Source organism: Uloborus diversus, chromosome 2, assembly GCF_026930045.1.
Source record: "Uloborus diversus isolate 005 chromosome 2, Udiv.v.3.1, whole genome shotgun sequence".
NCBI classification, from domain to species: Eukaryota; Metazoa; Arthropoda; class Arachnida; order Araneae; family Uloboridae; genus Uloborus; species Uloborus diversus.
Window position 1 is genome coordinate 148,984,401 of NC_072732.1, and position 25,685 is coordinate 149,010,085.

The 25,685-nt window shown below is 32.8% G+C and overlaps 1 protein-coding gene across 1 annotated transcript in view; it reads right to left on the bottom strand.

The window, feature by feature from the left end:
* LOC129216070 (cGMP-dependent 3',5'-cyclic phosphodiesterase-like) overlaps positions 1-21,729 on the bottom strand; it is an 86,597-nt gene extending 64,868 nt beyond the window's left edge. Inside the window, exon 1 of the mRNA XM_054850214.1 lies at positions 21,461-21,729. Coding sequence (XP_054706189.1) covers positions 21,461-21,537 — 77 coding nt within the window. The 5' untranslated portion in view covers positions 21,538-21,729. The remainder of the gene's footprint in view (positions 1-21,460) is intronic.
* Between the last annotated feature and the right edge of the window lie 3,956 nt (positions 21,730-25,685).

Below are 25,685 nucleotides of genomic sequence, written 5' to 3' on the forward strand. Positions count from 1 at the left end.
CTTTATCATGGGCTATTATTTATATGAGGACTAGCTGCGTTGCCCGGCTTTGCCCGGTCTATTTTGAAAACAAAAATTGTGTCAAGTGACGTATATTCAACAATCAGGCATAAATAAAAGAAAAAAAAATCATCATGCAAAATTTCCCCTCCAAGCAATGACGACAGATATTAAAATACTTTTAAGAAATTAAAATAAAATGAGAAAGATGGATTTAAAAAGCGTAACCGTGGAAACACAAAATAAAATAAGTTTCAGAATTGAAAATGAGAAAGATGGAAATAATGGATTCAAAAAGCGTTACCGTGGAAACGCAAAATAAAATGGTTAAAAACTTGAATAGAGAACAGATTTTTGAACTTCATTTATTTCGCTTGTAACTTTTTTTCTAATGGAGATAGAGGGTTAAACTTCCGGCCATAGGTCGAGTTAGATCTGGAGTAAAAAAGGTAGCTCTTTTCAATGGTGTCAAAAAGAAAACTGTAGGACAATTCCTTCACTTTTTATTTATAAATTTAATGAAGAAGGTAGTGCCTAAATTTCAGCTAAGCCTAAACAAATTCGAACTAAAAACGTAAATAACTCCCGCCGCAATTAAGTTAGAGCGTTAGAACAAATTAAGTAGAACGCGGAAAATTCTTCCCCTTCCAACGATATATAATATTACTAATTGCGAGTAATTTTTCACCCCCATATTCGAGAATTTATGTGAAAATTGGGCCTAAATTGGAATAAAAAAAGAACTATTCATCGAATTGTTTTCGAACTGGTCTGCAAACCTTCTCAGGACTTAAAGGAACAAATTGTGAAAATTTCAGCGAAATCGGTCGGGTAGTTCTCGAGTTTTGCGAGTTCAAACAAACAGACGCTTTTTGGAGACTTCATTTTATACTATGTAGAGATGACTCAAAAATCTGTTTTTAAGACGAAAAGACGTTTAAAAACAACACGAACTCTAATCAAGGGAAGCGATATTGGGTACTACATACAAACTTCATGACGTTTTAAGATGCAATAAAAATGCAAGCAGTCAAAAATTACTTCATTTTTAGACTACTTTCCCAGTAAAAGTCAGAAAAAGAAGAAAAAAGCATGAAAGAAGGCTTAATGCATCTTAAAAATGCCGCAAAAAAAAAAAAAAAAAAATAATAATAATAATAATAATAATAATAATGATAATTAAATAAATATCGAAAAATTGGAAAGTAGGGTATTGGGGGGAAAATGTCTGTCGGTCTGTCCCCCCCCCCCCCTAATAACTTTTGAATGAATAGTCCGATTCGAACAAACTTTTTTTGTTAGAAAGAGCTCGGCGAGGACACCTCATTCCCATATTTCACTGTTTGATTTGAACTATTTTTGTTTAATTTTGAACAGTTCAAAAAAACTTAAACTTAGCGCCTACGGGGAAACTGAAAGTCAATGTAGATTCTGTACTTGAAGGCGGATTTATTTCAAACAAATTTTGTTGGAAGAAGCTCTTGACGCCAAACTCCAGACTCCGACTCCTGTGCCCGAAAATTAATCGGACTCCGACTCCCCGACTTGCGACTCTGACTTCGTAGCATTGGCAAAAATTTGTACACGGAGGACAAATGATTGACTCCGATTCTTGGATATTCGTCTCCGACTCCTTTATCCCAAAATGAGATTGACTCCGACTCCGACTCCGCAGCTATGGTTTTCACTGTGAAATAATTATTGTTGATATGATTTGTTTTTATTTTCACGCTAAAGTTTTAATTTAGGTATTCAGTTTCCGGCGAATAAACTCGAAATCATTTATATTTCTACATAACGATATGCGCAGACGATTTTTTTTTTTTTTTTTTGACAATGAAAAGTATTTCTTTAAATTGACATTTTGGTTGCGTTCGACGAAACTCACCGGTCGACCGGTAAGTAACTGGTTACTAACCGAAGCGTTCTATGATCAACCGGTTACCACAGCGGTTACCATTCTAAGCAGTTGATTGGTTGATTGGAGCACGTGATTATTAGCTGTCACGTTTATTAACTAACCGGTCGCGCCCGGTCGAGCTCGTCGAACGCAACCTTTATTGTTTTTATTTATTTTGGTAAGTGCATTAATTCACTTAAAAAATTATTTTTGGCAACAGGGAAAAAAGAAACGATTTTTTTTTTTTTTTTTTTGATATGATGTATTTATTTTAATAGGCTTATTAATTTTAATTATTATTTTTTCGTTTTGAAAGCTGTTAAAGAATTTTTTTGAAGTGAAAAAAGTGTATTAGCTGCTTTGTTTAAAAGGTATTGCTTTTTTTTACGCATATAATTTTCTCAGATGTGTGAGGAATACTTTATTCCTAGAAATTAGCAAAAATATGTTTGAAACAATTTGCGATTTTAACTATTTTTGAGAATATTGATCAGGTACTAGAAAGTAGTATGGGTATACGGAAAAGTAGGCTCGTATAGTTCTAGACGGAACTTCTTGTTCGAAGTAGTCTTTATAAAATTTATTCTTTGCAAAGATGTCTTTACTTATTACAAATAATTAATTTTATCTAAATTATAAGTGTTATGCTCTACCGAATATGCACTATTCCTAAGAAAGAAAATCAAAATCATTCTTCACAAGGCTGGGAAAGGAATTTCCGATAACTCGAACTACCTCTTACTCGAAGGTTTTAGCCAGTCTCTTGGGACTTCGAGTTATCGAGAGTTGAATGTATAAAATACGAGTATATAACTAGCAGTGCAGAGGCCTAGTGGTATAATAAGTGGAACAAAAGGCTTCTATACCATGACTCAGGTTCGAGTCTCTTTTAGGGCATGAATGTTCCTTTTACAAAAAAGGAAGTATTGTATTCGCGAAAAAAATTTCTCTCAAAATTCGCCTTAATTTCCATTTTGCTCACCCCCGAATTAATGTTGAGTTTTTTTTCAACCCGACCACACGCGGATAACTGCCTAAGAACGTATAAAAACCCGAAGTATCCATTTTGACATTCCCCGAGTTAATTACAACGACTTTTCTCGTGACGTCCGTATGTACGTATGTATGTGTGTGCGTATGTGCATATGTATGTCGCATAACTCAAGAACGGTATGTCCTAGAAAGTTGAAATTTGGTACTTGGACTCCTAGTGGGGTCTAGTTGTGCACCTCCTCTTTTGGTTGCATTTCGGTGTTTCTTAAGGGATCTTTTGCCCTTTTTTGGGGGGAAATGATTGTTAATTTCGATGTATATTCAAGTGGTGTTATAATTTGGCGGACATTTGGCGATGTATCGCCAGTCTTTTCGTCACCAAGTTTTGTCGCCAACTTAGCAAGAAATTTGGTGCCTTTTTTATTTTAAATTGGTTTCAATTTGGCCATTGTTGGTGATATTTAGAGAGTAAACTGTAAAATCACATTAAAATTGCCAATAATGGGAAAATGACATTAAAATTGGAGTAAAAGGAAGTCATGTGATGCACACATCATCTCGTTTTTTGCCAAGTCACAACAGACACTTTACCGTGCTCCGCAGTGAGTATTACCGGTATTCACGGCACAGATAGTACAAGTCAAAATGGAAGTTAGACATATGCTATGAAAATTTATAAAGAGATAAAAAGAACACCCAAGGTGATGGGAATCGAACCCTCGATCTTCTTTTACTGCGCGGAGGCAGCCGACAGAGCTACCGTTTTCCACCGCTCTGCCTATGTTGTCTCAGCTGTTTCTGTTAAAAACGCACTTGTTGACTTGTCGACTCGGGCTTGTGATGTGGATTTCATTAAAAGTTGGAAGTACCTCAGAGGTACACAGGACATCGTGCTCTGCCTGTTTAGCCAAAAATGTCTTACCGTTGGATTACATACAACCAAAAAACTAGTAATACATTCTCTTTCGATTAAGCAGCAAATTTTTCAAAGTATTCTTTTTAAAAATGTTTTATTAGACAATGACTTATTAGAAATCGAATTTAATAAAATTGTTTCCTTGAAAAGTTTCCTACTTGAAACAAAGCTTTTCTCACATCCTCTTTCTATAAATAGATAAAATTCTATAATATTTCAAAGAACCACTTTTGAAAATTATAAAAATGAAACTTCATAGCTGAGTTCAATTGATATTCAGTATTTTATTAAATAGCGTCTTTTAATCTTTCGAATTCGGAAATCCTATATGAAAGATGCATTTTTAAATGAAAATGTGGGCAGTCAATTTACTTTATTGGTTTGGCTATCGAATTTCATAAAGGCATTCCGTACATAATATTGTTAAAAGGTTCAGAATAAAATTTCCCTTTTCATTTAGTTCTACTTTCAATACGAAAATACTGCTATTTAAGTTGTAACAACGTTATTTTTTTTTTATAATGATTCATGAAGTTTACTTTTTGAGAATTCAGCATCATGAAGCATTTCTTGTAATAATAATAATACTAATTATAAATAAGAAAACAATTTTTAAAAAAACTAATGTTTATTTTTAAAATAAGGTTCGTGTACTATGTGGATCGAGGGAAAACGTAATAGTAGAACTTTTAATGATAGTTAAACCAACACTTTTAAAAATAACTTATTTTGAAAAATTGGCTTATAGTTAAAAAAAAATTGTCTTTTAAGAAAATAAATTGAACGAAACATTTGATTTCGAAAAGGCATTAAAATGAAAGGTAAAACATATTTTGAAAATGAAGAACGTAATTTAATATCTTATAGCAATGAACCAATTCTTTGCAAGATACATTCATTCAGGATAACTCAGTCATCATGTGCAAGGTCCATAGACTGGTTTATATTAGTTTCACTTTGTTGTTAAAGTTATTGTTGCCAAATGCAAAGAAAAATAGTTGTAGTATACTGTACTGTTTTTGTATATTTAGTCTGTGTCAATCTTCTGTTGATCCTAGATCATTCCTGATATTTTTTTCAAAATAATTATTTTGAATTACTCTTGACGCTCCGTAGAATCTTGTTAAGATTTCCTGCAGTTAAGGGAGAAGAGGACATCTGAGGCAGTGAGAAGCAAAGGGATGTAAGTGGCTTAAAAATTTGGAGATAACCAGTACACATGGTAGGCGAACCTCTCCTCTATCTTGGGGCAAGAGATGGTACTAGTAGCCCTGGTAGTTCTGCTATACAGTATGATTTAGAAAAAAAATTCAATGAAAGCCTATATTACCTAGGATGTTATCTTTAAATGCGTTTTACTCAAAATTTGAAAAAAAAAAAGTCCACTTACATCCCTTTGCTTCTCACTGCCTCATCTGTCTTTTATTGTTTTGATTGTGTTTATATGAGTTCTGGTATTATTAAGGCAAACCAAAACTCAACAGAGTGATACCAGATTTCCTATATGCACAAATATTTTATTTAAAAACAAATTATATCCACGAATATTAACTAGTTGTTCATCATTCCCCCTTAAGGTGTCGATATGTCCCTTAGTTATAATATACGTCTTTTCAATTGTTCGATTAAATTCTAGCAAACAAACTTGAAATATTTAGAGCAGATTAAAGGAAAATGCAATCTGTTATCTCTTTATGCACAAGACATTTACGCTATTTCAAAAGAGAATGCCATGTATTATTTTTTCATAAGCAAACTAATTTACGAAAAAACTTCAAAAAACTATTAATTTTTTTTGAATCTAAAAACTATTTCTACAAGTTTAGTTCGAGATAAAAAGTATGAAATAAAATTAGTACAGTGAAATCTCTCGTTACAGCAAACTTCAAGGGATCACAATTTTTTCCTTTTTTCGTTGTAACAGAATTGAAGCAATGTTAATTAAGTTCTCTCGTATTTAAAACGGGAGCGGAAAATCATTTCGTACTGACAGATATTTCGTTGCATTGGTATTCGCTATAATGAGACTTTACTACGGATGATTTCTTGATTAAAACAACAAAAATTGCAATTGCTCGCTATATCTTCATATTTACTTGTAGGTTAATTCTAAAGTAATTACACCGTAAAAAAATTCCGAAACGTTACTGAGTAGTTCCGTGTAACGTTTCGGGTTTTCTATGGTTTTTATCCACTTCCTGGAAAAATCAAGTATCCTTGTCAAAAAGTTTCCTGAATTGCTATAAGTCGCACGAATGCAGACTTCTCATTGTTGTAAAAAATATGTTTAGCTCCCAGTTTAAAAATTAATCGAGCGTATTTATAAAGTGTATCCGCTTCAGTTCGATTGCGGCCCGTCTTGACTGATAAGATGTCCAAAGGGCGTAAATCAGTCTGTGTACTAACACAGTTTAGCCAGAATTGCAAGCTAGTAAAATTTTTTATACTTACTTGCAATTCTGTCTTAGTTTTGGCCATGTTTGCAATACTGCTTTTGGAACTTTCCCCGATGCGCGGTAAGGTGTCAAACTATTACAGTATACCCACCTAAGTTTAGTATAAGATTCAAGAGACACAACTGGCTTTAAACGGGAAGAGTTCTGAATATTTTTCAGTTACTGAGTTTTAGCGGAAAATGTTCCTGGTTTTTGTAAGATATGTTACTGGAAGAAATTGGGCACATCAGCTGCCCATTATTTTCCAGGAACGTTTCTGAATCTTTTTACAGTGTATTAAATTTGAAATTAAAAATTCGGTTGAAGAGAAATTACAGACATTAAACTAAACGCAATTCGTTTAAAGCCTATTACTGACCTTTTTTTTCTCTTAATTTCTTCAATAAAATGTTATTTGCAAGATTAGCCTAAATATGAAGATATTAAGATAAACTGCAGTTTATGAGTGTTGAAACCAAGAAAAGATTATTTTATTTCATAATTTTTAATGCGAGTAAAACTTAGAAAAATAATCCTTAGATTATTGTTATTTAAATTTTTTTACTTACATTCTCAAGATTTACTAATTATATATCGCTCAAAGACGACAATATCTGCAAATCTCAAAAATTTGAATGAAATATTTTTAAAACTTAAATATAAAAACTAAATAAGCTTGGTTCACTAAAAAGTATGAAATAAAATAAGTATATGATTTTTTGATTGAGTACAACCCCTAAAAAATTGAACGCTATCTTAAATGTCTTCTTATTTCGGGTTAAGTCTAAAGCAGCTAAAAAATTTGAGAGAAAAAAAAGGCGCGATATTTGCTCGTCATAACCGAGTGCTCGTAAAAAACGGGTTCGTGAAAAAAAATTAAAAATTTATGCATCATTGCTTCGTAATTTTTATATTTCTGTACAGTACCAAACAAGTTGGTTATTTGGCTTGAACTGTCCTTCTGTCTCTTTCTTATTATTGTTTAAGAGGAACGTGGGATCCGAAAAACATCGTCATTTGCGTCCGTGGCTTCAAAATAGTTTGAAGTTCTTTTGCACTTTAGAAGCCAAGTATGTCGAGGGCTATTAAACTTCAAATTCTTCACACTTGTCGTCATGGTAGTCGCTTTCTCTCATTTTTTTCCCTCCCTCTTGACTTTCAACTACAATATCCTCGAAAATCTATCTCGGAAATAAACACTTTTCTCCAACATACATCTAATTTTTAACTGCCCCTCCACCGCATGAATTTCAAAAATAAAGGGTCGTGTCATCACTTGTTCTCATGATTTATGTCTCATCTCTAACTTTCGGTTGAATTAAAAGTGTTAATGGAATTTTTCCAAGAATCGAATAATCTTTTCTGAGGAGGAAATCAACAGACATTTTATGAATTACAAAAATATTGCTCGCATTAAGCGGGGTTTGCTCGTTAAAAGCGAGTTTTGGTCCCACAGACTTAACGTTGTACCAACCAAATCTTTTTGATTAAATCGCAAAATCCAAATTCTCGGTAAAACAGTGCTCGCTATAAACGAGTTCAACTGTATCAAGATTAACTGCAAGTTTTGAGTCTTTTAATTAACAAACTGTAAAGGTTCCAGGTTAATTTTTCTTTCATTTAAAGTTTTTTTTTTTTTTTTTTTGAGGTGGAAAAAAAACGGCATTTACATTGCTATGATATATATATGTATTGCACCCAAAAAGAGAACATTTTCTGCTAATCTGCTCTAAATATTGCAAGTTTGTATACTCGAGTTTAAAACAATTTTGAACAAGTATGTATTGAAAAAAAATTATTAAATGCTTTTTTAACGCTTTTAAACTGATGACTTGCCGTTTTTGTTTGTTCCATAGAATTTAAATTTGGGAACATCTCATTTAGGAAAAATAACTTAATTTCTCATATTCTAATGAATACTAGAACTAATATAAGACTCTTAATTTTCAACGAGGAAATTTGAATGAATGGAAGTTTGAGTGTTTCTTTCGGCGCAAAATGTTCTATTCAGTGTGATGTGCCTTATGTCCATCAAGGAGACACCTTTGCTTCAATAACGAATTGATATTCCACGTGGCTATCTTTCAAAGGTAAATGCAATAACATTCTTTTTTCCTCATTTTTCTTTTATAAAATTTTAAACCAAAAGAAATGTTTTTTTCGGCAAATAAGTAAAATAAATTGCCTCAAATAATTATAATAAGTGTCCATCTTTCATATTATGAGCTTGTCTCGTGTTATTTTCCAGTCGACTAACTTTTACAGCGTAGATGATTATGATCAGAACAAAAATCTTTTGATTTCGCTTGATCATGAGCATGATTCAAATTTTATCTCCATTCCAAAGTGGGTTTTAGAACGATTTTAATTACGTCACATCGTAATAAAAGCTCTTCGCTGTTGAAGTACATTCCGGCAATTATAAAGCATAAGTTGGACAGGCAAAATTAATAAGTTTTTTTTTTTTTTGTTGTTGTTGTTTCAGTTATGCGACATAGATGTGGCACTTAAATAAAATCAAGCCAACAGTTTCATTGGCGACCAAACAACAACAAAATCAGAAAAGGATAAATAAAAGAAAAGAAGGAAACATGTTTCATAAAAGATGCCCACATCAGTTTTCATTTGAATTTTCTTCTACTGTCGATGACAATGGGGTCGTTTCCAAAATTTTAAAAGTATTTTTTTCTGAAAGAGCATGCTTAAAAACATAGGATCTGACCATTTTTCAAATAATTTGTTTAAGTTTAATATTTTTTAAAAAAATACTTACATTGGAGCTCTTTTGTTGTTTACGACTTCTGCCGATGACATCACAAATGATGAAATGCCATTTAGTGTGCCATTCACGGTGCAAAATATTTAATTCGGATCTTTGCTCACGTGTATTGGCAACGATATGGTTGATAGCAAACGTAGAGCGCAATATTTAATTTTCTTCTTGATTATCATAACGTGGAAACGTGGTAGAAAGATGCGGCAAAGTGCATCATTTGTGACGTCATCAAGACCACGCCTTGTTTGAAAAATCGCACATTTTAAAAAACTAATTAAAAAAAAACTGTTGGGGAAATGAAAGTATTTTCTGGGTCCATGTTATTTTTTTGCTCATTCTATCCGTTTCAATGACTAAAAGTAGTACTTTTGACTGAAGGAAACCACCCCATTAACGTGAAAAATTTAAGTACAATAAATGCGTAATAGTCTAAATTTCGTCTAACATGTAAATTTTCACATGAAATTGCAAATTAGCGCTGGAGTTGAGCTTCGCGAGTTCCCATGGAAACTAAGCCCTGCTTATTGGTATAAAGATTATAATCTAAGAACATCAAAGTTCATTAAAGTAAAATGATGTCAGGCGATGCGCATCTGTTTTCCAGAGATAGATTAAATCACGATTTGAATTATTTTGAAATGAAGATTGATATAAATTCCTTGTATGCAGCATGCAGCACATTCGAATCTTCTTGATTCATCAACAGCTTGGGTTTTTCCACAAACCAAAAAGCCTTGGGTTTTCTCAGAAGATTGTGGGTTTTCAAAAGAAATCTTGAGTCCTTGTGTTTTTGTCAAAAAATCTTGGGTTTTGGGTTTTTTTGATAAAAAAGATACGTTTATTTTATGTTTTATCGATGAAGCATGATGCTTGCACTAAGATATAATTTTTGGCTAGGCAAGGAGTAGTCTAGTATGGAGCTTTTTTCATGCACATACTGTGATTACAGAAGAATAGAGGGGGGGAGAAGAAAGAAAAACTATTTGTCGCTAACTTGGCAACAAATTTGGCGATTTTTTACTTCCTTTTACAAAAAAGGAAGTATTGTATTCGCGCAAAAATTTTCCACTCAAAAATCGACCTTAATTTCCATTTTACTCACATCCGAATGAATATTGAGTTTTTTTTTTTCGATTCGACCACACAAGGATAAGTGCCTAAGAACGTATAAACACGCGAAATATCCGCAATGACGATTCCCGAGTTAATTACAACGAATTTTCTCATGACGTCTGTATGTACGTATGTATGTGCGTATGTGCGCATGTGCGGATGTACGGATGTGCGTATGTGCGTGTGTATGTCGCATAACTCAAGAACGGTAAGTCCTAGAAAGTTGAAATTTGGTAAGTAGTCTCCTAGTGCGGTCTAGTTGTGCACTTTCTTTTTTGGTTGCATTCGGGTGTTTCTAAAGGGATCTTTTGTCCCATTTTGGGGAAAATCATTGTTAATTTCGATGTAAACTTAAGTGGTGTTATAATGTGGCGGGCACTTGGCGATATATCTCCAATCTTTTGGTCGCCAAGTTGGCGACCAAACATGGCGATTTTTTTTTTTTTTTTTAAATCTTTCAATTTGACCACTGTTGGCGATATTTAGAGAGTATACTTGAATCACATTAAAATTGCCAGTAATGGGGAAATGACATTAAATTGGAGTAAAAGGAAGTCATGTGATGCACACATCAGCTCGTTTCTTTTTACGTCGACGATCTTTCGTGTTCATCTCTTTTTTACTTTTCGTATAACTGTATCAATACATTAATTAAAACATTTTTTTTTTTCACTGCACGCGATTTTTACACCATTTTTTAAAGAAATCGTTCCAAAAAAATTTCTGCAATTTAATGTTTTTGGTTTAACATTTTTAACAAATTTTGTAAAAACGCTATATTTTCGCTTTATTTATCTGAAATACTTAGATAGTTTGTCACATATGATGCATTTTTAGATGCCTTGTGTCTTATAAAAATAACTACTTCTCGCTTACAAATTTTAAAACTTGAATTAAACTGTTAGGAAACTTTGAGCCGGGACTTTTTTCGCTCTACCCATTATCGAGATTTGAAGAAAGGGGTTTTCGGCCCACCCTATTGCACAGTATTAATTTTTCCTGGTTGTCATTTTAATTTGACAGTGTTTAAGCAACTTTTTGACAAATTAATGCAGTTGATCATAGCTCAACGTAATATACTAATGCATATAACGTAATAATATGCATTGAGTATACAGGCTACGGGGTGTTCCGTTTTAACCAGCAAGACCTTTATTTTCGCAACCGTTAGTCCTAGATATATACTTCCAATTGCAAAAATGTTCAAAGTCAGATGCAGAATTAAGATATTGAAAGTTTGAAGTAAAAATAAAAATAAGTCAAAAAATACAAAATTTAACTTTTTATACAGGCTCCAGGTCCTTTAACTTATATTTAGGGAAATAATCTCCATTGAAAAATAATTCCAACACAAAAAGTTCGAAATGAGTACGACCAATATTCACCGAGATATGAAAAGCAGAGTTTAGTCACTAGCACCTCTTTTTACTCGCCGTCAGTAACACCTTTTGGGGGAAAATATAGCGGTTAACAAGTGTTTAAAATTATATGTGTGTATAGAATGTTTTTTCAAATTGTTCGAGGTTTTGCATTGTGTTTTTGCGTATCACAGCATAACATTTGCATTCATTTTTGAATAGAAATGAAAGAAATGAATACCTTGTTTTTCTTACTTTGACGACATGTTATTCTTCTGAAAGGGCGATAAGTTCCTATCTCATCTTCTGTATGGTCTCTTAAAACTTTAAACTGGAATATCTCCTTGAGTTTTGGTCGCACAGATTTCAAGTTTTTTGTGTCAGTAAAAGTTTTTAATGGAGATTATTTCTCTAACTATTAGTTAGGGGACCTAGAGCCCGTATAAAAAGTTAAATTTTGTATTTTTGGACTCATTTTTATAGTTGCTTTAAACTTTCGATATCTTAATTTTGCATCTGATTTTGAACATTTTTGACATTGGAAGTATACATCTAGGACTAACAGTTGCGAAAATAAAGAATGTGAATAAATAAAGAATAAAGAATAAAAGAAATAAAGAATAAATAAATCTTGCGGGTTACAATGGAACACCCTATATATACCTTTTGACCTCCCCCCCCGGAAGTTTTTGAAATGGTGGGCCTGGATATTATCTACATTGACCATTTGAAATGCGTTTCATTTGGTAACTTGGCTGACTGAGAAAAAACAATTTTAGTGGATAGATGTCTCAAGTAGTGATGCACATTCGTTCATTTTCATAGTCATTGTTGTTTATTATGCTTATTAATGAAGTTGCTGAGAATCTTTCAGAGAACACCGGAATTTTTGCTAATGATGTCGAAGTTATGGGTATTGTTGACAATGAGGAACAAAGACATTTTCAAGAAGATTTAAACAAGATGTGTAAGAAGGCAATTAAGTGGCTCTGTCCTTTAACGTAGGGAAATGTCAAGTGCTTCATTTAGGTCGTGCAAATGAAGGCTCATTAGCTCTTGCGAACTACTACTTTTAGGTGTCTATCATTAGCGAAGCAGAGACAGTTATTGATTTGAGTGTGTTAATAAATTAGTTCATTTTCAATACTTTTATTCAACAGTGTGACGTAGTAAGTAACTAAGTGAACAAAAATCTAAGATTTATCAGAGGAAATATTATGGATAATTCTAAGAATAAACTTATGTGTCGTTATACTGATTGTGGTTTCAGGTTTCAAAAGTTTAATACGTATAAGCTCGAGTAGAGAAGAGAGATAGGGGACAAATAGTTTATTTTGAACTTTTGGTTTTGAAGTTGTTGATGGGTTACACTTTTGAATAGAAGTCAGAACTGAAAGTCATTGTGTTAAATTATTTAAACCGAAGACTATAGCGTTAAAACAAAAGCGTGCAAAAGTTTTTCTCTGCAATAGCGCTGCAGGTATTTGGATATTTTGTAGAAAGCATTTGTTACTTGCAATGAGGTAAATAGTTTCAAGGGCAACTAAATATTTACTGGAATTGTTAAATTGCTGAGCTCAAGATTGGAAAAAAAGGTTTCATTCACTTCTAGGTTTTAAGTGATTGTTTTTAATATAAATGTCTCATTCAGCGAACGAAGGGCACTAGTAGACGATTTTTTTCTACAGAAATAAAAATATTTAGAAAAAGGGATAGAAAAAAAACATGACTCTCTCCAATATAAAAAACTTATTAAATTAAATTCTCCCCTTTTATTTTAACTAATTTTTTTTAATTTTGAATGTTTTAACATTTTTAATTCAAACTCATGACGATGAGAACAGTGTTTTAGGAAAGTTTAAGCCAAATTCTTCCTGTTGTTGAAATAGGAAACGAGACGACTTCTTATTTGAGTTTTTTTTTTTTTTTAATGCAATGAAATTATTAATCATAGACCATTCGCCAGGCAAAATGGTACTATCCTTTCTAAAAAAAAAAAAACTCCGAAGGACTTTGCTTGCACTTTGCTTCCCTCCTAAAGATAGGACTTTTGGTTAAGATCATGAAAATCAGAAATAATAGGTATGTGTTTCTATTTTTTTCCCTTCTTTTTTTAAAAAAAAATCTTCTGCTACCACTTACAAGCTCTTTCGCTATATTAAGGACAACCTTTGAAAATAGTGGATATTTTTTATTTATACTATTATATATATATAGTATATTTATATATTTACTATTTATATTTTAAATTTTGTTTTGAAGACTTCTCCCAGAAATGTAATCTTTGTTTCTTTTAATTTATTCAGCTGAAATATAAATATTTCAACTGATTTTTAATATTTTAAAAACTAATTGTGTATCTGAAGGAAAAAAAAATCCTTCGACTACACACTGCAGTTCTGATTGAAATATAAATAACTTGAATGGTTCATAGAAAGAGGATGAACGGAGGAGAAAAGATGGTGAGATTCATGAAAGGCTTTACTGATTAATGCATTTTCGATTAAAATTTAATTAAAATAAAATTTCTGAGCATTTGAAAGCTTAATACTTAAGCATACGATAAAATATTAATTACTTAATGCAAAAATAATTAAGATTAGTTCAAAATCATATTACATTAATGTTAATTACATTTTCTTTTTAATAGGCAAGCAAAATTACCAAGAAAAGTTCATTATAAAAATAAAGCACCTAATTGCTAATCAGAAACGTTTATACAACATAAAAAATGGGACAGATCAATTCGCAACTCCAGAGCTCGAATACGCTACCTTGCGGTGATTAACAATACTAAAGAAAAAGGTAAAACATTCTATTCCACGTGTTTTCTTCGGGGTAAATTACAGGCTGCCGACAGTTTATGATGTAATGTAATTTCAGAAGAATAGAAAAGAAAGCTTAACACAAACACGATGAAAACACGATGAAAAATTACTGTCATTCGTTAAGCATCAAAGCAAGTTATAAGTTACGGCATTTGTTTGTTTTACCTTTTTCATCCGCCATTAGACATTATCTGCAGCGCCCCCTATAGTTTATTGGAGTTGCGAATAGCAATGATTTCATTACGTTCGACTGTCTTCTGGTGACGAAACAAATAAAATTGAAAAACACAGTTTCTCAAAGTATTATTTTTGTTAATCACTCTTCGGTGCCATTCACTCAAAATGCCAAATGCGGACTGTTTATACTGAAGCGGGAGTCAGTTGGCGCAAAAGACAGTGATCAGTTTGGAATACAAATGTTAAAGACTGTAGATCTTAAATTTCCCATGAGTATCGCTTTAGAAACTGCTCCACTTGGAAGCAATTGGACTGTTCCTATATTCATTGATGTGGTTGATGTAACTGAATCAGATGTTCATAACACAAATTACTGCAGGAAAGTAACTAAATCATTTAACTGAATCTTATTCCAGAATTCAAATGCTTAGCAAAAATTTCAAAGAAACTTATATATAAAACCACTAGTTGAAACTTTTTACTAGTTGAAACTTTTTAGCAATCGTGTTGAGATTTGAGAGACTATCTTTTTAGTCCGAAAATTGATTAAAATCAATCAGAAAAATTGCATGAATTAATCAGAAAGTTTTTTTTTTTTTATATTGAAATAAAGTGTTTCTGAAGAAGAAGGTAGTCGTGGCAGTTTCAATTCAAAACAAGAAAAAATACATATACAAGTTAAGCAGGATAAAATTTCAAAAAAAAAAAAAAAATAAAAATAAATAAAAAAAAAAAATAAATAAAGTAAATAAGTAAAAATAGCAGCAAAATAAACGAATGGAATCAATTAAGTACTTCGTCCAATAAATGTTTATAACTGAAATAAAAACATTTGAAATCGTAAAATAATGGGCAATATTTCATAATTAAGTGCTGTAGTGAAAACGAGTGAAAAAAAATCACAGTTGAATGATTTTTTTTAATAAAAAATTTCTACTGACTACAGCTTTTAAAAAACTTATGTCAACTGAAGTAGATAAGTTATAATGAACAAATCGTCATAGAAATTCAAAATGTCTCTAGTAAAAGAAATATTCCTTCGAGAGATTAATTTTATTGCAAGTTTTCATCGTTAAATACTGCATAAAAAAGTTTTAATTGAAAGAAAATAAATTCTGAAATGCACGTATTTGCGATTGTGATTTTTATTTATTTATCTATTTATTTTGTGAAAATTCTGGTTTGAAGTACAAAAAAAAATCCTGAACAAGTTCTAGCAAACAAGACACACATTATAATATATTTGTTAAATGAACAGCCAGGCCCTGATTTCCGCATGAACTTGGGCAACCAAAAAATATATATATATATTTTTAAAGTATTTTTTTGGCCGGTGTTTATTCACTATTCAACAAGTTTGGGTAGACTAGCTTCTAGTGATTCCAATACCGGTATACCGAATACCAGTAATTAGAACAATTTTGGCGATTTCGTAATACCAGTATATGCTGAGCTAAAATACCGGTATTTCGGTACTATCCTAAAATAATGAATCGTTTCCATTGAAGAAATTTCAATTTAACTTATTAAATATCTACTTATATTTTAGATGTACATTTCTTTTTTCATGATACAGAATCAAAATCAATCAATTGATGTAAAAATTTGGCTTCAAAAGCACGAACTAATAGAATATCATGCCTATCAACCTATGCATTTACGTTTTTGACTATTATTGATATTTTATCAAGAAACTTGTTCCTTAATTTTATAATTGTTCTTAATACGTTTTCATAAATAATACGATTTTTGAAAAAATTATGAAACTTGGCAACAAAACAATATGTTCTTAAGCAGTTTTTGAATAATTTCATACACTTGTATTAATACCGTTGCTGCAATCCCTATTAGCTTCCAAATATGAAAATATCCGACACATCTCACATTGCTGTTTATCGATGACGTTCATTTTTTTTTCTTTTTCACTTATGTTAACATATTTATCAAGTTTATCATCACTGTATATTTCAGTAAATACATTTGTGTATTTTACGTTTTGTTTTATTAAACTTATCACAGAATATGAAGGTTTAAGTCAATTACGTATCCAAAATCTTAGCTTAAAAACAGCCTTTTTTGCTAAGCATAGAAATTTAGGAGTATCCGGCAAAATTTCCCATAAAAATGTATTTTAAAATGTCGCACACATACTAGGGCCATTTCCCGGAAAAAGTCAACCCTTTGTCCCGCCCGTGACGGTTCATATATTTCATTAAAAAGTAATAATTTTAAAGGATTATGGCGAAATCTTTTGCGAAAGAAATCACACATAACTTTGTAATTTGTTAAGCAGAAAAAATGTGTTCATTAATATTTGAATGCATTATTTTTAACAAAATATATGAGTCGTCACGTGCGGGACAGAATGGTTGTTTTCCGTGAAATGGCCCAGTAGTGCTGTAATAAGTCTTTTCAGGGTCCAAGCTAGCGAGTTTCTCTCTCGACTTTGCGCACTTGGCTTCAATATCATGGAACTAATTTTATTTATACCTGTAACACGTGAAAATGTCGTTTTTGAATCTGTACCTCAGAGCTAGTAGGACGTAAGTCTAAAAATTGCGATTTTCTGTTTATTAGTTCACTAGTGGTACCCGCACGGCTTTGCCTGTAGAAGAAAATTAAAAGGTCATTTGGTTTGCTTGTATATTTACAAATAATGGATGATAAATTTCTCACCAATTGGCTACGTTCATTCGCTCCCCCATTCCACGTCATGATAATTGCGTAATTTACTCGTCCATCTTATAATAATTTTACTCCGGAAAATATTCTTAAAATTGAAATAGAAAAAGAACAAAATCGAATTTTTGAAAAATCGCTTCGAGGTGCACACCCCCATGCTACAAACTAACTTTGTGACAAATTTCATGAAAATCGGCCGAACGATCTAGGCGCCATGCGCGTCACAGAGATCCAGACATCCAGACATCCTCCAGACATCCAGACAGAGAAACTTTCAGCTTTATTATTAGTAAAGATTGTGTCTAGAAACCTATTCCGCATCGAGCCACATGAACGTAATTCTTTTTTAAAAAAATTCCTTTTATTGTTTTACCAGGGTTAAAAGAGCGCACGTCTCATCCTTTGCATGCTTCAGAAAAAAGTTTTTCCTCTCTCCTGTAAAATTATCATAATGTGACTTACGTTCTTCTGGCTCTGAGGTACAGACATTTCGTGCGGGAAAATGTCGAATTCTGAAGGAGTGATGTACATTGCTTTTTCCCTCCTAAAGTTATGTCTTATGGTTGAAATCATAAAAACCATAAATACTAAGTGTTTCCGATTTTTTCCCTCTCTCTTTTTTAATATAACTGCTACCACTTAAAAGTTCTTTCACCGTATTAAGGATTTCCGTTGAAAACAGAAGGTTTTTTTAAAATTTATTTTCAATTTAAATTTTAAAGTTTGTTTTGAAGACATCTACCAGAAGTGTAATTCCTGTTTCCTTCAATTTGTTTAGCTGAATATGAATATTTCAACGGATTTCTAATATTTAATTACATACACTCATAACTTTGGTGCAATGTAAAATGCCGTGATGGGTGGAGAAGAAAATCACAATGCTACAATCATAAGGCGCCCCAAGGTTTTCCTTTAACCAGGACGTCCTGAAGTCAAAAATCTGAAGCTGTGAAAGGCTCGCTAGTATTAAAATTTCTGAGGGAGCATAAAATTAGTAAAAGTTTTAACGTGATTTCTTCCTCTGGCGAAAAAAAACGATAAAATATTCCTTTGCAAAAATTGAAATAAATTTCATGATCAGTATTTTTTTTACTATCCATATCTTCATAACCTAATGTCATAACAAGCATCCTTTTTTCTGAAAAAAAAAGAAAAGAAAAGAAAAACATCAAATTTAGTATGTATTATTTTTTAATTGTTGCCAGTATTTGTATGATAGTTTCATGGTTTTAGTTGAAAAAACAAAACGGACTTTGTATCTCATATCAATTTATGCCAGATATTATCAGATTTTGCCTTGATTTCTTTTCCCAAAATAAGGCCATTTCTTCACAAAACGTAAAATAAATTTTACTAGGGGGCTATCGCCCCCTGCTCGCTATCGCTCGCCAACCCCCGGAACTGCTTACGCAGTTCCCTGTGGATCGCTTCGCGATCCATGCTCGCTTCGCTCGCTCGCTGTATGCCAATACATTAGCCTAGCTAAAATTTTCCGTAAAAATTAAAGTTGGTAATTGCATTTAGGTCACCATCCATTTAACCAATATGAAAATTACGTTCATAATGTTAATTTGTCTGCTTTAGCCAGATTTTCGACAGTTTAACTTTGCTGTATGTAAGATGACTGCCTTGGCAATGTGCACAACTTTACCATTATAGATACAAAAGTGTCTGTCATTGCTTTGGAGAGATTGCACTTCTACCTGTTGGTCCGCGGAAGGTATTTTATTTCCCTTCTACCACCCATTGGAAAACCAATGAAGGCATTCCCCTATCCGCCACCTGGGGACGCGCCCTCTAGGGGTTACAGGCTCCCCCGAGGGATGTATTTACATTATTTACACTCTTATATATTTACATATTTACACTCTTATATATTCTAATCTGAGAAAACTTCCTCATATACACAATTAAAAATGTCCCGTTTGGGAGCCACAACTGACACTGCTTCAAAAGATCTTGTTCTTGATAATGCCACATAGAGCTGGCCATGACTAAAAACAGGCTCAGAGAGCACCAAACATATTTTCTCAAACGTTTGTCCTTCTTGTTGTTATTCTGAATCCTTGCCACGTCACGAACAAAAAATGGTTTAACTAAAAACGCGAAAACTCGCCAAGGCTACTTTGCTTGCACAATACTAAAACTACTATAACCCTAAACAAATTTGGCGAAACCTTTCAGCTGAGAATAAAAGGAATAAAGTAAATTCTTTCTCGGTTATTCATTTTGAACTGAACTGTCGTACTGAAGCAGAGAATAGACGACGCTCAAAGCGCCTACGCGTTCAAAACAACATTGCCGATGAACATGATTGTGGAGCAATGTGTGAAGAATGCGAATTTTGTGGTGCTCTTTATTGGCAGAAAGAGCGTAATACTGCAAATAAATATACTAAATGTTGCCATGACGGAAAGGTGCGGTTACCGGCATTGTGTGACGCACCTGATCTGTTGAAGGAACTGCTGACTGAAAATTCCCCAGCCGCTAAAAATTATCGGCAGCGAATCAGAGAATACAACTCTGGAAATGGCTCGTCTTAAATTGGATTCAAGAACGGTTTCCTGCCTTCTTTGAGCTTTTCTTTGCTGATTAAGGTTGAAATGGGCCACAGCCCGACTCAAACTCATCTCAAAAAAAAAAAAAAGTTCGTTGAGTATTCTGTGATTCAAGATTTCAAAACAACGTAGAAGTTTGTTTACATGATTTATCGGCGAAGTGTTGCCAACAGAGGTTTAGAAATTCACCCCTTCATTTGCCGGCACGTAAGAGAATTATATCTTCACACATTGCTCCACAATCATGTTCATCGGCAATGTTGTTTTGAACGCGTAGGCGCTTTGAGCGTCGTCTATTCTCTGCTTCAGTACGATTGGCTCGTCTTAAATTGGATTCAAGAACGGTTTCCTGCCTTCTTTGAGCTTTTCTTTGCTGATTAAGGTTGAAATGGGCCACAGCCCGACTCAAACTCATCTCAAAAAAAAAAAAAGTTCGTTGAGTATTCTGTGATTCAAGATTTCAAAACAACGTAGAAGTTTGTTTACATGATTTATCGGCGAAGTGTTGCCAACAGAGGTTTAGAAATTCACCCCTTCATTTGCCGGCACGTAAGAGAATTATATATATAGATGATCATTATTTTCCCCCTTATTAACACCTTTGCATTGGCAGAAACATATTTTTTCTGACAGTTTGTAAGCACACACGCAAATAATAGTAATAAAAATAATAATATTAAAAAATTAAATCGCGCTTAAATTTCTTCGGAAGTGAAATTTTTGTTTCCCAAACAACTTGCAGGTTGCTGGATAATTTCTTTACATTTTAACTGAAAAAGCAAGCATTGAATTTCGAATTCAAACTAATATTTCGAAAACCAGTTTGAAGTCAAAACTATCAGGTTTCTTACGTAAAACTTGAAGCGTGTTTTAGCCTTAAAAATGAAATTTGAATGCAAAAGCTTCTTTCAACATTATATCTGTCGCAAGAATCCTACAAGAAATATAAGTGCAAAATTGGGGAAACCAAGAGGCCTGTCGCAATCACGGATGATCTTGTCGCAATGTCTCTTTGTGGATGTAAGCGCCCGAAGGATGGAGAAGTTCCATGGAGAGCAGTATTTGCTTAACATTTGAAAAATTTGGACGAAGTTTCTCTAAAAGGGGAAAACAATCACATTAGCACGCGTTAAAATTTTTAAAACGTTTACTCTAAAAATGAGTGTTTACTCCAAAAGTCAACTTTTCTTTTTTGGATCTTGCCTGACTCTGAAAAAAACTCTGAAGATTCCCATTGTCGTGGTCTTGTGGGATAAATCGTCTCTCCGTTACTGTCTGAAAGTTGCTTAAAGTTATTAGGGAGGAGGGGGGATTATGGCGTAAGTTGCACCATCAAAATTTTTAAAGAGGATTTTTTAATTTTTTTTTCATTTTAAATTTATACATTGATTTTTTTTGCTTAAACTATTTATTTTATTTTATTCGGTTTATATTTTATTTCGTTTATTTATTTAGCTTGTAAACATGTTTATGTCATTGCGTGTATGTGTGTTTATGTCATTGGCGTAGCACAGCACTTTTCTAACAAAATAATAATCATAATAATTAAAAAATAAATAAATAAAAAATATTTTTAAAACATGAATAAAATGAAAAAGAAAGCTAAAAAAAAAGGGAAAGAGGGTTTAGAAAGACTGGAGCGGGGATTCGCGCCATTGAACTCGGGGGGGGGGCACCCCTGAATTGCAGTACAATTTATTTAAAGATGAAAGAAAATATCCAACCTTGCTTGGTCCGTCTCTTCCAATTCTTCAGAAGATGCAACGGTGTATTTTTTCCGACGTCCAAATAAACACGTCATGAACGAAAAGGTATTCGAATTAAATCTATTTCCAAAAATCTCAAGTTTGCTCACAATACCCGCGGCTGTACAAAACAATCATCGATGCAATTGAATCAGTGTTTGCCTCAGAATTTTTAATTAAAAATTATTAATTTCCCAAAACTTCTCTGATGTCGTTCCTCTGAAAGTATGGCAATTGAGGCGAAGTTGTAGAATAATGCTCCGAAAGTCGTTTGTTCTTCGAGACAGAAAACAGAATGACCTACGCGCGATTACAAAAAACTCTCATTGCCGTAAATCCTTCCTCCAGCTTTTTTTCCCGCGTAGGGTTGCCGGAAACGTTGTGAAATCGAACTTCTACACTACAGAACTCAGAATCTCGCCATTCAACACAAACAATAACAAGTGTATGGGTATTCCACCATCACACACAAACTAAATAAATGAATAAAATAAGACTTATTTTTACACACAATTAACCAACGAGCGAAAAGTTAAAATTAAATTTCAATATGAGCAAAAGAAACCTCTCTCTCTCTATTGCTCTTTTTTTTCCTTTTTGGATATTTGCTCGCTTATTTGAAAATCATTTTAATATTTTGTCTGAAGTTAATTGAATTTTTGGATATTTCTGCAAGCTATTGTGCAAAATGTGATGTTTTCTTTTATACATCAGGAGGATTAAATGAATTATTCACATTTAATTAAACTAACTGTAGATCGTGCACGAATTTTAATTATAAATATTCATAGACTCATCACTCTGATAAAATAGATTTAGTGCTCACTACTAATTAAAATGTCTACCCCGATTTTTTTAGTTTTAGAAGGAAAATTTAAATAAAGTATTTAAATGAGCAACATGTCAATAAAATCACTTTCAACTATGTGCGTTCAAGGGATGCACCTATTAATCGCTAGTACACGGTAATCGGCCATTCTGTCCATTATTTATAATTGGTTAAATTTCACCAATTAATTGATTTAAATATTTTCCAAATTAAAATTGCTTCAAATATGGCCAGAATTAGAAACTTCTGGAATGATTTCACCAACAATAATAAATACTTTTATGAAACAAAAGGTAAGACGTCATCATAAATTAATAATAATGATGATGATGATGATATATTGAATTAAAAAAAATAAAATCGTTTATTTTGAAACGTATTTATTGGATTAATGCACACATTTTTCTTAAAAGTAGAAGGGTACGAGATGGTCACATACAATTTATATGTATCTGTCGGCAATGCTTGGCCACCAAAACGTACGAGGGAATACTGCGATTCAAGTTTTCTTTACTATTCAGCTAGTGTATTCACTGTTTATGCATACAGATGAAACATACACTTAATAATTTTCTTCCAGTATTATACATATTTTGATTTTTTTTTAATTTGGTGCACACTTGAATCAATGTTATTCTTTTTAATTAAATTTTCTATTTTGTAATGATCGGCACATCTATCAGATATACAATTTTGCACACATCTTATGTGTCAACGTTGCTATGTACTTTTCTTCACACCCTACCTTCTACATCGTGTTTAAAATTCCCTTTATGATTTTCATCTTGCATTAAGTGGCTACTGATAGTAAAGAAGAAATAGTAAAAGCGGGAGCTAAACTAAAGGTGTCCATGGACAACTATCTACTACATAAATGTTTGAATTTTCACGTTTATTTAACAAAAAAACGTAATTTTATTAACACTGACAAGAAAATTGGTTTATAGAATTATAATAAAATTTTAAAACATTATTTTAAAGAAAGTTAGGAAAATGGAAAAAAATGCATCATCGTTCATAGAAATAAAAAACATCATCATCATATATATATATATATATAATAGCCAATGATCGAGTAACCCGCGAGTTTCAACAAAGAAACTCGTTCCACAGTATGATAATTTGATAATATATTTTGGTAATGTTTAACATGCAGGGAAAGGTTTTCATTGTGACAAAGCTGAACTCGATCCGGCAACTTAACAGTTTTACTGGTAAGACTGTCATTTCAAGGGAATGAAGAAACGAAAAAATGGTCAACAATGAGCATTACCAACTGGAGTTTAGGGTTAATCCACCGGAGTTAGGGTTAAATTTTCAAATATGAAAATATCACCAAACAGGCAATGGCTTCGTTCAAAAGTAGAAGCAATTTTCACCCGTCATACCTTGACGGGCGATTTTCTAGTACAGTCGGACCACGATTTAACGAATCTCCATTAAACGAATTTCACGATTTAGCAAATTTTTCTTTTTACCCGAGTAAAATGAAGGCAAAACTCCTATTTACCGAATAATAAACCCCGAACTAACGTATTATTTTAACAGCAAAAAAAAAATCTGTTAATTTAAGTTAGGAAATATTGGATTGTTTACCAAATGTTACATCAGTATTGTCCGAAGCAGAAAAAGACTCTTCTTGGAATCAGCAAGCTTTGACGGGCGAGGGTGACGGGGCAATTAACGAATAGTGATTCTGATGCTAAAAGCGATAGTGAAACTCCCATTAAAACTTACTTTTTCAAATGCTTTACATGGCCTCGGATACAGTAAAAACACATCTCATGCAGCAGGCTGTAAAAGACACATTATTTTCTTCTCTGCATTAAGTCGAAAGAGAACTATTTCGAGTCAAGGATGAAGGAAATTGTCCAAATATCTATTACTCTGTAGTTTAAAATTTCAAATTAAATAGCGTGTAATAAGTCGTGGAATGCTGAATAAAAAGTGGAAACTTTCTAATTATGGATATTTTTGCACAGTTGCTCAATTAGAGGATTTAGAAAAGTATGTTTTTATAATTTTTTTCACACCCCGAAATTACGAACAACCCCGATATAACGCATAAAAGTTTCGGTCCCGGTGAATTCGTTAAATCGGGGTCCGACTGTATATTAATAAAAAGCCGACATTGTAATTTAAAAATAAGTTGATGGAAAAATTAAAGCATAAAAATCATTATCATAATAACTGTTCGGCAGCCGATTATACGGCATTCACCGCCTATCTTTTACCGATTAATCGATGATCGGTCTTATTTGCTTATCGGTGCATTCCATTGAGTATGCTCTGAAAACTACATGAAGGAGTTTTATAATATCAAGATCCATCTGCAAAATATCATTAACTTCGTTTTACACAAATATTTTTTACACACACGCTAAAGTCTTTTCATACATATTTTTGATATGTTGCACAACATTTTAGCTAGATTGATCAAATCTGTTTCTATTTCATTTTTCTCAAATCGTGCTCTCGAATGGAGAACAGAAAATAGTTATGTGTAAACCTAAGACTTTGTTTTCCAATTTTACTTGTTCTTTTTTACGTTGTTGTTCAAACTGTCTGTAACTAATTTACTTATAACACTACAACGTGAGAAATAAATAAATACCTTTGTGTTGAGAAATGGGTTTTTAACGGATGTCTTTACATTCAAAAGCTCACAACTTTGAATTGAAAAAAAAAAGAGTTCCTGGAAATCTCGAAACACGTGCATTCGGTAATCTGTTTAGGGGCCATGGCGCAGACTACGCCATTGAAATTTTTAGGGGTATTTTTTCCAATTTAGGGGGGCATGCTTTTGAGGGAGTCTTTGTGTAACTTAGAGGGCGCGCCCTTGCTCTAAGGGGGCACCCCTATATTTGGCGACAGTAAACTAAACTAAATATATCAATTGCACAATTGTAGCAATCATAACTTTAGAGAGATGCCAATGCTGTGGCCAGCCGTAGACTTATCAGCAATAATTTGAAATTTTCTACTCCTGTAATCGCACAATAGCATCGATAATAACCAGGCTACGAAAAAAACATGTAAAGGGCATGAAAATATCAAGTGACGGACTTAGAAGTTACTCAATTCGCTGCCCACACTGCCTAACTTTCAACTGTCTCCTCAGCATATCTTCGGCTGCCCAGCAATCCAGGCCAGGCTTCTCAAGATCGGCCTGGATGACCCGAATGACTTGACTTTTTCAGAAAAATCTGTGGAAGTCGCCAAGGCTGTCTTCGACAACTTCGGAGTAACCTAGTGCTTTTCTTTTGCACATCATGGACAAGACAACAACAACAACAAAACCATGTCTATAAAATTAACATCACAAGTTGTGTTTAATTTAAGTTGATTGCTTTTCATCATTTACTGCTCTTCAAT